Below are 13,653 nucleotides of genomic sequence, written 5' to 3'. Positions count from 1 at the left end.
ACAAGCTGTTGTGTCAGGAAACCTTTTCCTTGAGCTTGTGGCTGTTCTCCCTTGGTACCATTTTCCTGTTACCTGGGGCCTGCAGCCCCCACCCACCGCAGGAGCACAAGTACTTTTACACAATAGCCCTCACCAAAGCTTGCACATACCTGGGAGGGACACACACTCTCCTTAGGAAAAGAAAACCACCTCTTAAATTTTATTTTTAACATCTCAGTCACAAAACTGTCATTAATTCAACACAAGGAGAGAGGGAAGGGGTTTAAAGCAGTTCTACCATGACAACTAAAAGCAAAACTATTAAACAGAGCATGTAGCTTATTTAGGACTTAAGTGGGTGTGGGAGGGGATATTGCTCTAGAAGCAGAGCAAGCCTCAGTCACTTAAGGCATGTCCTTAACCCAGGGGTTAGTGTTTAATGAGGTTAGCTGTGCTTTTAAGAGTACAGAGCTGGTTTCACATACTACTACAAGGTTAAGTGTTGCAGGACTGGCCTTGCTCTTCTACGTTCAAGGGTGGAGTTTGGGTGCTTTTACTCCTGGGGCAGACTTGCCTCCAGGGCTTCCACGATGCAGGCAGCTGAGGGACGCTTTGTGGGGTCCTCACTGGTGCAGACAGAAAAGAGGTCGATCATCTGCTGGTAGGACTGGTCCAGCTCTTCCATGTTGAGGGCCGGGCGGGTTCCCAGGGCTGCGTAGTATGCTTCCTCGTCAAAAGATTCATCTAGGCAAGGAGGTGGCAAAGGTGTTGGAAACCACTCTGCTCCCTTGAGTCACGGGGCTTTGCTCCCCACCTGCCCCTCATCCATCAAGGCGTGGTTTGGGTGGGAAGGGACCTCAAATCCCCCCCAGTGCCCCCCCCTGCCCCGGGCAGGGCCCCCTTCCCCCAGCCCAGGGGGCTCCCAGCCCCGTCCAACCTGGCCTTGAACCCTTCCAGGGAGGGGGCAGCCACAGCTGCTCTGGGCACCCTGGGCCAGCGCCTCACCCCCCTGCACAGGGAAGAATTTCTTCCTTACATCTAATTCAAATCTCTCCTCTGTCAGTTTAAAACCGTCACCCCTCGTCCTACCCCCACCCCCTGACCCAGAGCCCCCCCTCCTGTCCCCCCTTTAAGCCCTGGGAGGCCACTCTCAGGGTCCCCCCGGAGCCTTCTCTTCTCCAGGCTGAACCCCCCCAACTCTCTCAGCCCGGCCCCCCAGGGGAGCTGCTCCAGCCCCCCCAGCATCTTCGTGGCCTCCTCTGGCCCCGCTCGAGCAGCTCCGTGTCCTTCTGCTGTTGGGGGCCCCCGAGCTGGCCCCAGCACTGCAGGGGGGTCTCCCCAGAGCGGAGCAGAGGGGGAGAATCCCCTCCCTGGCCCTGCTGCCCCCCCTGCTCTGGCTGCAGCCCAGGGCACGGGTGGGTTCTGGGCTGTGTAGAAACATTGCAGGGTCAACTCCTGCCTTGCAGGGGTGTGGTAGGGTATGACCTTTATCGTCAGCTTCCCTAGTCTTTTGTTAGCACTAATTACTGCCTAGGATACATCATTACTTTCCCTTTGACTTAAATTGCTTGTTTTGAAGCTGTATCAACCCCAGTAGAATAACTCTGAGTCAGCCCCGAAGAGCTGGCTGGGAAAAAGCTCTGCAGCCAGGAGATGCCAAGAGCAGGAGAGTGAGGAAAAATCCCTCGGCTGCCTGGAGACAGAGTTAGAAAACACACACCAGCCTGCGTGTCCCTGCCAGCACAAAGGCTGGAGCAAGAGTTTTCCCAGCACAGCCCGTAGGATTTTTAGTTTTGTATCGCTCCAGGGCTCAGCTCTGCGGGCAGGCAGCTGTAGCATCCCCTGCCCACCCCTCTGCTCCCCCCCGCCTCGTTTGTTCCATCTAACTCCAAACCGGAGGGTGGCCAAGGTGGCCCCAAGAGCACCCCGGCTTGTGTCAGCCACAGCGTGGCCAGCAGGACCGGGGCAGGGATCGTCCCCCCTGTACTCGGCCCTGGGGAGGCCGCACCTCAAATCCTGGGCTCAGTTTTGGGCCCCTCACTCCAGGAAAGACCTTGAGGTGCTGGAGCGCGTCCAGAGAAGGGCAACGAAGTGGTGAAGGGTCTGGAGCACAAATCCTGGGAGGAGCGGCTGAAGGAACGGGGGGGGTTCAGCCTGGAGAAAAGGAGGATCAGGGGAGACCTGATGGCTCTGTACAACTACCTGAAAGGAGGCTGGAGTGAGGGGGGGCCGGTCCCTTCTCCCAAGTGACAAGATGAGAGGAAACAGCCTCACGTTGTGCCAGGGGAGGTTTATGCTGGATATTAGGAAAAATTTCTTCACGGAAAGGGTTGTCAAGCACTGGCCCAGGCTGCCCAGGGCAGTGGTGGAGTCCCCATCCCTGGAGGGATGTAAAAGACGTGTGGATGTGGCGCCTGGGGACGTGGGTTAGTGGTGGGCTCGGCAGGGTGAGCCGAGCGGTTGGACTCGATGGTATTAAAGGTCTTTTCCAACCTAAACAATTCTGTGGTTCTATGACAAATCCCCACGTGGGGACACGCAGGAAGGGCCCGAAATAACTCAAACTGGACTGCGAGACGCAGCGTTTTGGGGTTACTAACACACACTATAAAACTCAATCCCATTGAGAGAGGAAAGAAAGGGTTTCTAGGAGCAGAAGTTGCTCAGCAGCAAGGTATAGAAACAAACCTTCGCTGTCAGAGTTATCGCTCAGGTTGAGGTGGGGCACGGAGAGGGTCATCATCTCCCACAGGGTCAGCCCGAAAGGGAAGATGTCAGCCTTGTCGGTGATCACGCCGTCATCCTCCAGAGCCTCCTTGGGCTTCCAGGGCTCGGTGCCGATGTAGTACACCTCGGGTTTGCTCACTGGAAGGAAAACAACAGGGCTCAGGCGTCTGCTGGGACCTGTCACAGCTCACCGCGCAGCAGGGGGGTTTAGCCCGTGGGTTAGCTCAGCTCTGCTAAACCCACAGGGCAGGATCTTTTGGGGGTCTGACCCAATTTTTTTCTTTCACATCCCCGTAGTCTCGAACCACCCCCTGCAACCCAGCAGGGCTGGTGCTTCTCCTCCGCAGGCTCGGCAACGCACGTTAGGGACTAGAGGAACCTCCACGAGGAGATTTCACCGTGGAGTGTCAGAAGAGAACCAGAGCTCCGCAGCTCAACCCTGCTGCGAGACACCCCGCAATGAAGAAGTGAGGAAATTACCTGCGTTTTCACCCAGGTTTTTCCCTTCCTCAGCTTGCCCCCCCCCCCCCACCCCACCACCACCACCACCCTGGGGTGGCAGCACTCACAGGACACCTTCCCCAAACAATGCCAGGGGACAAAGCCAGCTCGACGCCGGTCCTCACGAGGCTCCGTCAGCCTCCACCACCCAGTGCCTCCTGCCAGCCACGCAATCCTTCTGTTTTCTTTCCTCCAAGCCAAACCAAGTTCTCACCACTTTGGTCAATTTAATACCTCCTGGATGTTAATTAGCCTCGGGAGAGTTGAAGCAATCAGCTCTCAGCCTGACTAAAGAAGCACCAGCTCTGACTCGATGCCGTATATCCCTCTCTCAATCGCGAGCCCCGCTCCCAAGGGGAGGGTGCCACGTTGCCCCTCACTCTCCCCAGCAAATTCCCCAGCTCTCAGCCAAATCTCAGCCGTTCAAGAAACTTCCCTCATTCAGGGCTGATCTTCAAAGCCCGGCCTGTAACGAGAAGCAAACGCTGGAATCCCTCAACACTTCACAGACTTGCGCTTTAATCCTTAGCTGCCTCAGGGATGGGGACCCGGCACCCTCACCGTCGGTGGGTGCCCGTTGTCTCCTCAAGACGCTGAGGAGGCGAAGCCAAAAATCAGGGCTGGGCGGAGAGGACTTCTTCCTGTTCAGCCAGCCCAGAAACCGATACTTTAACCACACTCTTCTCCAGGAGATTATGCTGGGGCGCTGCCTCCAGCTCTCTCGCCCCTTATAAAAGGGAACAGCTACTAATAAAAATGTAAGAGAGCAGCTTTATAAATTACGAGGCTGTCGCAGGCCCAAGCGCCGCGTAAAGCGGTGGAGGAAAGCGTTCTCGTAATTAACCCAAACACATTCCTGCCGTTCACAGCCAAGCCGCGACGCCGTTAGACATCTGCTTCTCATCTACGTGAAGTCTTTATAACGCTCGCAGTTGGCCCGTGCTTCCTTCTCACCCTACGAGAAAGATTCATTTACTCAACTCTCTGGCGAGAGCATCTCCTCGACAGGGTCCGGCGGGGCCTGATCCAGCAGCCCGCGTACGACGGCATTCCTGCCCGCCGGCGCGTGGGAGGGCACGAGACAGACGTCAGAGTTCTGGAGAATCAAAAGCTGGACCTTCTGGAGATCCCCTTCACCCACGCACGGTGCAAAGCAGGACAGGGAGCGGGAGAAGCGGGGTCACTCTGCTCCCGGAGCCCGACTCTGGCGGCCACTGAGCGCTCGGGACCCCTTCCCGGCCACCCGACCTACCCGTCATGTTCTCATCCAGGGGCAGGGACACTCCCACATCGCAGATCTTGATGGCTTCAAAGTCACCTTTAATGACCACGTTTGAAGACTTGATATCTCCGTGGAGCAGCTTCTTGTCGTTGTGAAGATACTAAGAGGGAGAGAGGAGCTGTTACCACCCGCTTTCGGATACAGCCATGGAGAGGCAGGAGGAGCCCGTTGGATTTGGACAACAGAGCAACCAACTTCTTAATGTTTAACGTATTTAGCCTTAAAAACTCACGGAAGGGTCAAGCCCTACCTGTAACCTGTACAAAACACAGGGCAGGTTGTTCCACCCAGTTTAGTTTTGGAGGCTCACGGTTACTTTTTGGTGACAGGCTGCGAGAAGCGTCTCTAGCAACAAGCATTTGTGAGCAGGTGTGAAACGCGGGCGAAACTCCTCCGCGTCACCCCAGGAGCTCAGAGCTGTGTCCCCTCGGCCACCACGGCCTGGGCTTTACCCTGACTGCAGGGGGGGAGGCTCAGAAACCTCGCCGAGTCTCCGTTTCTCCTCCTTTTTCCCCCAAATGCAACCTGAGCGTGGTGGTAGGAGGTAGACAAGCGGCACCAGGTAGAAGACGCGGGCAGCGGCGAAGCATTTTCAGTGCCAAGAGCAGCTGCCTGGCGTGGCAACAAGGAAACCAGCAGCCAGCCTCCTCGCCGGCTAGCAAGCAGGGACAGCAGGTAGCCCCAGGGGAGGGCAGCAGGACATTTGTGACAAAAAAAAAAAAAAAAAAAAATCTGTTGCATCTCTTTTTATATTATTTCAACCTCAAGCTTCAGGGCTCAGTTTTTACCTGAGTCTGTGCAGCACCCCAGTAAAAAAACCAAAACAAAACAAAACACACAAAAAAAAAAAAAAAAAAACAAAACCCCAAAACAACAACAAAAAACCCCACCAAAACACTGGGGTTTTATATGAAGCGTCACAGCATCTGCTCTCCATCTGCTGCGCCTGGCCTTCTTGCACACCAAATTCATTTATTTTTCCAGTGTCACCAGTGTATACCATTCCACACAAAACAGTTACGGTTAACGTTAAACATACCTTCAGCCCCCGAGCCATGCTCAAGGCAACTTTGAAAATCGTGGCAGCAGGGAAAGGGCCCAACTGTTCCGCACTTCTTTCTTCAATTAAGTCACTGAGAGATTTTTCTCCTCCGTACTCCATGGCCAGACACATGCTTCCATCGTCGGCCTCGGTAAAAGCACGGTAACCTTCCAACACAGATTGATTTGTCAGACAGCCAAAGGAGGCACCAGCCTTGCCACGTGGCTTTCCAGCCCGACGGAGCCAGAGCATTTGGGGCTGCTACACCAGGGGCTTTCCAGGCGGCTCCAACCAACCCCAAACAAATTCACAGCTCGGGGAGGGGGGGGGGACACGACACCGGGCTCGCGGCTTTACGTGGCGCCACAGGAATGTCCGTGGAGACCCGTGCACCCCCGAGCAGGGACACGAGCCACTAAACCTGTCGAGGCAACGCAGAGCCCACGGGCACCCCGCTTTGTTGCTTCCCAGTTTTGCACCCCGGGCCAACGGCGGGGAGTTTTACCCCGATCTTTATGGGACAGAGGAGGGAGGAGAGCAGCAGCGGAGCCGCAGACCCGACATCTCCCATCGCAAAGATAAAGAAGCAAAACCAAGGGCTGGAGGACGTTTGGGAAAGCCAAACAGGGGCTGGTTCACAAGGTGAAGACTAACGTGCGTACACACTGTTACGTAATCTTTCTTCCTCCACGTTTCACTCCTGTCTGTAAACAGGTGGAGTGAGAAATGGCAAACTCTTGCATAACGGCATAGCTCAAGTCTTATCCCGTAAATGATTTACAGCACCTTGGACAAAAACAGCAGTGAAATGTTTGCAATGTGAAAGGCCGAGACTATTTTTGCTCTTAAATTCCTGCCAGAAGCAAGATACGCCGTTTTAGGGATACAAACAAAGTTCCTTGCACGCAGCATTTCGAATACGAGTGACCGCACCGAAATAGTTGAAAGCACAAATAAAAGAAAAAAGTCAAACAAAGTTGCTGTTCTGACTGGCAGGAGAGATTTTGGACAAGATGGGAGCAGAAATGAAACACAGACTAAAGCAGCTTCTCAAGCTGAGAGCCAAGAGCGTGCCAGAGCCTCGATTGTCACTCAGAGAGATGTGTCATCGGGCTCCGGAGCCTTATTCCGCACACAGAAAACATCCCAAATCCCCCTAAGATATTGCCTGTCCTCTGCAAAGTTACGGTGGCCTCTCTCTTTCCTGAGGCCAGAAGCTGAAGCTGAGGTGCAGGAGGGGGTTTCTCCAGAACCAGCCCACGGCTCGGAGCCGCCTCACACCGCTCTCAACAGCCAGCGAAGCCCCAAGGGGCGTCTTCTGCCACCAACTGTCCTGCCCTGGCAGCCCAGGAGCGCTTCCAAGTCTCCATCGTGAGGGGTAAGACTAAATTCATTTAAAAAAGTCCACCGTGAGCTTGACCAAAACCACAGGCAGCCCCAGCAACGCATCTCCGAAGCGTAAGGACGAGGCCAGAGACACCCCACTGCAGCCTCGTGTCCCGTCACCCGGCTCCAACAGCTTGATTTGCAATTTATGCCACGCAGGCTCTGCTGGAAACTTACCCACGATATTTGGGTGCTGGAGGTTTTTCAAGATCTTGGCTTCTTCCTTCAGTCTCTGCTGATAGATGTTTTGCCCGCCCCTGTTGCATTTGGAATTAATTTTCTTCACAGCCCACGGGGAGTGAGACAAACCCCTGGGAGATCTGCAGGGGAGAACCCACGCGTGTCAGAACCGCTCCGTTTGTAAGCAGCGCCACGGTTAAAGCTCGCACAGGTCACTGAGGAGCTCTTCTAGAGACCTTCGGCCTTTATTTTGTGGAATTAATAAAGAGCAATGCTAAAATAATCTAAAGTGCGCTAACGCGCGCACCGCAAAGGGGCATAGTAATGCTTTGCCCGGATACAGTGCTCCTCCATCAAGTTTTCAAGCATTTTAGAAAAGATTTGTATCAATTCTTATTTTCAGGTGGAAAAGCTGAGGCTCGGGAGGGGAGCAGCTTGCCCAGGAGGCCACAGCAGAGCCAGGAACGGGCCCCAAATACCTGAATTCCAGGCTGGGGAAAGGCTGATGGGATTATTCCCAAACGATGGGCTCCTTCCCAGCACCAACACCTCCAGCACAGCCGGGAAAGCTGGAAACCTCACCCCCCTTCCTCGACTCCGTGCCCATCTGAAGGGGCGCGGGCAGCATCTGCAGGTTGGTGACAGCAGCGCTTTCTTGCTCAGAGCTCAATCACTTTCCGTCCCCTATTTGATTTTAGGGGGGGGGGGGGGGGGGGAAAAAAAAAAAAAAAGCCAAGCCCCGTTCCTGAGCACCCCATCACGTCTGCGCCCTCGCACGTACCTTTTCATCAAGTAGACGTTGACCCCGGTGCCATACCCAAGCTTCTGCATGAAGGGAGAGGCTGGGATAGTGACAGACACTGTCCCCCCATCTGTAAAAAAAAAAAAAAAAAAAAAAGAAGTAGAAACCCAGTCCTGCTGTTTCAGGTCTGCGTGGCAAGGGTTTGGTAATGGGGGGTACAGGGGTGGCTTCGGGGAGAAGCTGCCAGAAGGTTCCGTGGGTCTGACGGAGCCAATGCCAGCGGCTCCGTGACCCCCCCAGCGGCGATGGTGGTGGCACCTCTGGGATAATGTACTGAAAAAAAAAAAATAAAAAGGGGGGAAAAAAAAAACAAACTTCGGCTGGCAAAGAGGAGTGAGAAGATGTGAGGGCAACAACCCTGCGGGCAGCAGGGTCGGGGAAGGAGGAGGGCGCCCGAGCAGAGATTCCCCTGCGGCCCGTGATGAAGACCGTGGGGAGGCAGGCTGTGCCCTGCACCCAGGGAGGGCCGTGGGGGAGCAGATCCCCACCTGCAGCCCACGGGGGACCCCACGCCGGAGCAGGGGGTGGCCCCAAGGGGGCTGTGACCCCGTGGGGAGCCCACGCCGGAGCAGGGGGTGGCCCCAAGGGGGCTGTGACCCCGTGGGGACCCCACGCCGGAGCAGGGGGTGGCCCCAAGGGGGCTGTGACCCCGTGGGGAGCCCACGCCGGAGCAGGGGAGGAGTGTGAGGAGTCCTCCCCGTGAGGAGGAAGGAGCCGCAGAGACAAGGGGTGAAGAGCTGACCCCAAGCCCCAGCCCCCTGTGCTGCTGGGGGGGAGGAGGGAGAGAAAGCAGGAGTGATTTAGACCCCAGGACGAAAGGAGCGGGGGGGCGGGGAAGGGGTTTTAACATTTCATTTTTATTTCTCGTTCCCCTACTCTGATTTAATTGGCGATCGATTAAATTAATTTCCCCGAGTCGAGTCTGCTTCCCCCGTGACGGTGATTGCTGAGTGATCTCCCCGTCCTCACCTCAACCCACGAGCCCTCGGTGATATTTTCTCTCCCCGGTGCAGCTGAGGAGGGGGGTGACAGGGTGGCTTTGGGGGGCACCCGGCACCCCCCCCACCAATGACCCCGCGCAGCCGACCAGGCAGCAGCTTCTCACTAGGAGCTCTGGCGCCCCAATTACAAATCACATTTATGATTCTACCGTACGCACTGGGCTATGTGCAGGAGGAGGTTTGGATTTTTCGAAAAGCTCTTTTCCAAACTCCCTTTTCCCCCCTCAATACCTCAGCAAATTCATCCTCCACCGGGCTGGCACTACCACCCCCATTAGGTTCCTCACCCAGGATAACTCCCTATGAAATGTCGTGCAAGTTTTATGCTCGAGCCTGAGCTTAGACACAGATTTTTTTTGGTTCCTAACGACTCTCCGGGCTCAGCAACTGGACTCGAATCAATTTTCCTCGCAGCAGCTTGTACTGGGTTTTGGATTTCTGATGAAAACGGCGTTGTGAGGACACAGGGATGGGTTTAGCCGTCACTCAGCGTCGAGGCTTTTTCCGCTTTTCCCGCTGCTCTGCCAGTGAGTCGGGAGGGAACAGGATGGGACAACTGACCCCAGCTGACAAGAGGGACGTTCCCGACCCTACGGCGTTGTGCTCAGCCACAAAGCACGCCCCCCACCCCGACAAGGCCGGGTTAACACCCGTCTCCTCCCCACAGCAAAGCGTTCCGTTTCCCCGCCAGCCCCTCCGGAAATATTTAGGGCTCGCGCCCGAATGCGGCTCACCGGGTTTCTCCCTGGGGGGCAGGTTGTTTTGAGACCTGAAGGTTTCCATCTCTTCAAACCGTCCCGATCCCCTACGGCAGAAAAGAGATTTCATTACCTCTCTACCCCCCAAAATATCGGAGGAAACCGCTCAGAAGCACGAGTTGCTCCGGGCTCAAGCTCTAACCCACGCGGGGCCATTATAGGTACCACAATAATATATTAAAGGACAGAAATGACATAAATTACACCCGTTGGGAGTTTCCAACTGCTAATTTGCTGCTGGCTCTGCTCAGCCAGTGGGTTGACAGCGAAGCAGGGACGTGCCCTCCAGCTCCCCGGGCTCCCTCCTGCCCCAGGGTCACCCTGCAGCTTCTCACCATTAAATTATTTTTAATTTTTAATTTTAAACAAGCCCAGGGTTTTCTCTCGGTTTGTTTGTTATGAACAGCCGAGTTGGGCCATCACCTCAGTGAGTGGCAGAGCTCAAAAACATCCTCTCTATATACAACTTGATATTTATCAAAAGAAATTCTCGGTGTTTTTCCATGAACCCTCGGATTTCTGTTTTTCAGTGGTTTCAAAAATCCAGTATATCCTCCTGTCTCAGCTGATTCTTACTGTCTCGTCTCAGTTCCTTTTCTGAAGTCAGCGGTCGCGGGCAGAAAGTTCTTTGGTCGCCACACTCACTGTTCTTATTATCCACCAAAGATCACCTTTGAACTTCTGAGAATTATTCAAGCTGTTCTAATAATTCCCACTTAATCTACGTCTAGTCTAGCGTAGCTAATTTTTCAACATTGCGTACTCTAAAAATTAATTCTCAGCTTTTAACTACTCTTATTAATTAATTACTCTTATATTATCTTCTAACTACTCTTACCTTATTAATTAATTACTCTTATCTTACTCTCAAGTCATAAACCCAAGAGGCATGATTCTTTTTCTGCTGATCCAGCGGGACTGAGTTGTAAATCAGCCCCGGCAAGGGCTGTCCAGGGGACAAACGAGCAGCTTACGCTTATTGTTTCACGGAGCACCTGCCTGCTGTTAATCCTACCCTAAAACCCTTCCTAATCGTTAATTATAAGTTCAAAATCACCGAGGTTTAAGGCCTGGCTGCCCGTTTCGGTCCCCGCGGGGCTGACACCCCGGGGCCGGCTGGCAGAGGGGGAGGTGAACCCCGGAATGGGAGTCAGGGAAGAGCCCGGGACCAGTGGGGGGGGACACGGACACACACACACACACACACACACACGACGCGCGCGCACACGACGCGCACACACCACGCGCACACACGACGCGCACACACCACACGCACACACCACACGCACGACACACACGACGCACACACACGACGCACACACACGACGCACACACACACACCACACACACACACCACACACACCACACACACACGACACACACACACGACACACACACACGACACACACACACGACACACACACACGACACACACACACGACACACACACACGACACACACACACGACACACACACACGACACACACACACGACACACACACACGACACACACACACGACACACACACACGACACACACACACGACACACACACACGACACACACACACGACACACACACACGACACACACACACGACACACACACACGACACACACACACGACACACACACACGACACACACACACGACACACACACACGACACACACACACGACACACACACACGACACACACACACGACACACACACACGACACACACACACGACACACACACACGACACACACACACGACACACACACACGACACACACACACGACACACACACACGACACACACACACGACACACACACACGACACACACACACGACACACACACACGACACACACACACGACACACACACACGACACACACACACGACACACACACACGACACACACACACGACACACACACACGACACACACACACGACACACACACACGACACACACACACGACACACACACACGACACACACACACGACACACACACACGACACACACACACGACACACACACACGACACACACACACGACACACACACACGACACACACACACGACACACACACACGACACACACACACGACACACACACACGACACACACACACGACACACACACACGACACACACACACGACACACACACACGACACACACACACGACACACACACACGACACACACACACGACACACACACACGACACACACACACGACACACACACACGACACACACACACGACACACACACACGACACACACACACGACACACACACACGACACACACACGACACACACACGACACACACACACGACACACACACACGACACACACACACGACACACACACACGACACACACACACGACACACACACACGACACACACACACGACACACACACACGACACACACACACGACACACACACGACACACACACACGACACACACACACGACACACACACACGACACACACACACGACACACACACACGACACACACACACGACACACACACACGACACACACACACGACACACACACACGACACACACACACGACACACACACACGACACACACACGACACACACACACACGACACACACGACACACACACACGACACACACACACGACACACACACACGACACACACACACGACACACACACACGACACACACACACGACACACACACACGACACACACACGACACACACACACCACAGACACACACACGACACACACACACGACACACACACACACGACACACACACGACACACACACACGACACACACACACACGACACACACACACACGACACACACACACACGACACACACACACACGACACACACACACACGACACACACACACACGACACACACACACACACACACACACACGACACACACACACGCGTGTCCCCAGGCTGCTCCCACCAGAACAGGGCTCCCCCCCCCCCCCCAGGAGGGGACAGGGGAAGGACTGAGGGTCCCATTGGGGTGACGGAGGGGACCCCACGTTGGGGGCAGGTAGGAGCGTTGGGTGCTATCTCTGGGGGGGGGGGGGGTCCCAGACTTGGGGGGGGGGAAGGACTCCTGGGTCCCTCTTCTGGGTGTGTGGGAGGGGGGGACAGGACTGCTGGGTGGCATCTCTGGGGGTGGGGGTCCCGTATGAGGGGGGGGGGGGTGGGGGGGGGAAGGACTCCTGGGTCCCACTTCTGGGTGTGGGGTGGGGGGTGGGGGGGGGGGGGGAGAGGACTGCTGGGTGGCATCTCTGGGGGTGGGGGTCCCATATGAGGGGGGGTGGGGGAAGGACTCCTGGGTCCCACTTCTGGGTGTGGGGTGGGGGGGGGGGGGGGGGGGAGAGGACTGCTGGGTGGCATCTCTGGGGGTGGGGGTCCCATATGAGGGGAGGGGGGGGGGAAGGACTCCTGGGTCCCACTCCTGGGCGTGATGGGAGGGGAAAAAAAAGTTCCAGACTGGGGGGGGGGGGGGGGGTGGAACAGGACTGGTGGGTGCCGTCTCTGGGGGTGATGGGGTGGGGGGCCAGACTTGGTGGGGGGAGTGGGGGGGAAGGACTCCCGGGTCCCAGCTCTGGGCGTGAGGGGTTAAGCCCCAGATTGGGGGGGGGGGGGGGGGGGATACAGGAGAGGGCTGCTGGGTGCCATCTCTGGGTGAGGGGGGGGGGCCAGGTTTTGGGGAGGGGGTGATGGAGCCCTCCCAGACCCCGCCTCAAGGGGGAAGGGGGGGCTCAAGCCAGACACCCCCCACCCCGGACCAACGATGGAGCCCAAACCCCCCCGGGGGTGTCCCGTTCCCCCCCCCCCCCCCATCCTGCGACCGTTACCTGCCGCCGCCGTTTGAATCCTGCGCGCGGGAACCCCGCCCCGCCCCGCCTCGCCCCGCCCCCCCCGCCTCGCCCCGCCCCCCCGCCTCGCCCCGCCCCCCCTCGGCTACGGCGGCCGCGGGCGGACAAAACACGGCG

The 13,653-nt window shown here is 56.0% G+C and overlaps 1 protein-coding gene and 1 long non-coding RNA gene across 2 annotated transcripts; one reads left to right on the top strand and one right to left on the bottom strand.

Moving 5' to 3' along the window:
* Positions 1-171: 171 nt before the first annotated feature.
* PBK (PDZ binding kinase) lies at positions 172-13,574 on the bottom strand. Its single transcript, XM_042803052.1, has 8 exons — positions 13,516-13,574; positions 9,635-9,705; positions 7,879-7,969; positions 7,095-7,237; positions 5,529-5,698; positions 4,460-4,589; positions 2,668-2,844; positions 172-723 (listed from the first exon to the last, which is right to left on the bottom strand). The coding sequence occupies exons 2-8, from the start codon at positions 9,681-9,683 to the stop codon at positions 533-535; spliced, it is 951 nt and encodes a 316-aa protein (XP_042658986.1). The 5' UTR covers positions 9,684-9,705; positions 13,516-13,574; the 3' UTR covers positions 172-532.
* LOC116959316 lies at positions 5,706-7,803 on the top strand. The gene is made up of 2 exons (XR_004405773.2): positions 5,706-6,909; positions 7,501-7,803. It is a non-coding gene; the product is annotated as an uncharacterized LOC116959316 (long non-coding RNA).
* Positions 13,575-13,653: the final 79 nt, after the last annotated feature.

The sequence above is a fragment of the Tyto alba genome, unplaced genomic scaffold (genome assembly GCF_018691265.1).
Source record: "Tyto alba isolate M040663 unplaced genomic scaffold, T.alba_DEE_v4.0 Super-Scaffold_40, whole genome shotgun sequence".
In the NCBI taxonomy this organism is placed as follows: domain Eukaryota; kingdom Metazoa; phylum Chordata; class Aves; order Strigiformes; family Tytonidae; genus Tyto; species Tyto alba.
The sequence above is the reverse complement of the archived record's forward strand: the minus strand, read 5'-3'. Positions and strand labels throughout refer to the sequence as shown.

Excerpts from the sequence above, each read along its gene's own strand:
- PBK (XM_042803052.1), bottom strand. The coding sequence starts at position 9,683 with ATGGAAACCTTCAGGTCTCAAAACAACCTGCCCCCCAGGGAGAAACCC. Across the intron at positions 7,970-9,634 it reads GCCCCCCAGGGAGAAACCCG|ATGGGGGGACAGTGTCTGTC; the intron begins GTGAGCCGCATT and ends TTTTTTTTACAG. Across the intron at positions 7,238-7,878 it reads AACGTCTACTTGATGAAAAG|ATCTCCCAGGGGTTTGTCTC; the intron begins GTACGTGCGAGG and ends TCTCCCCTGCAG.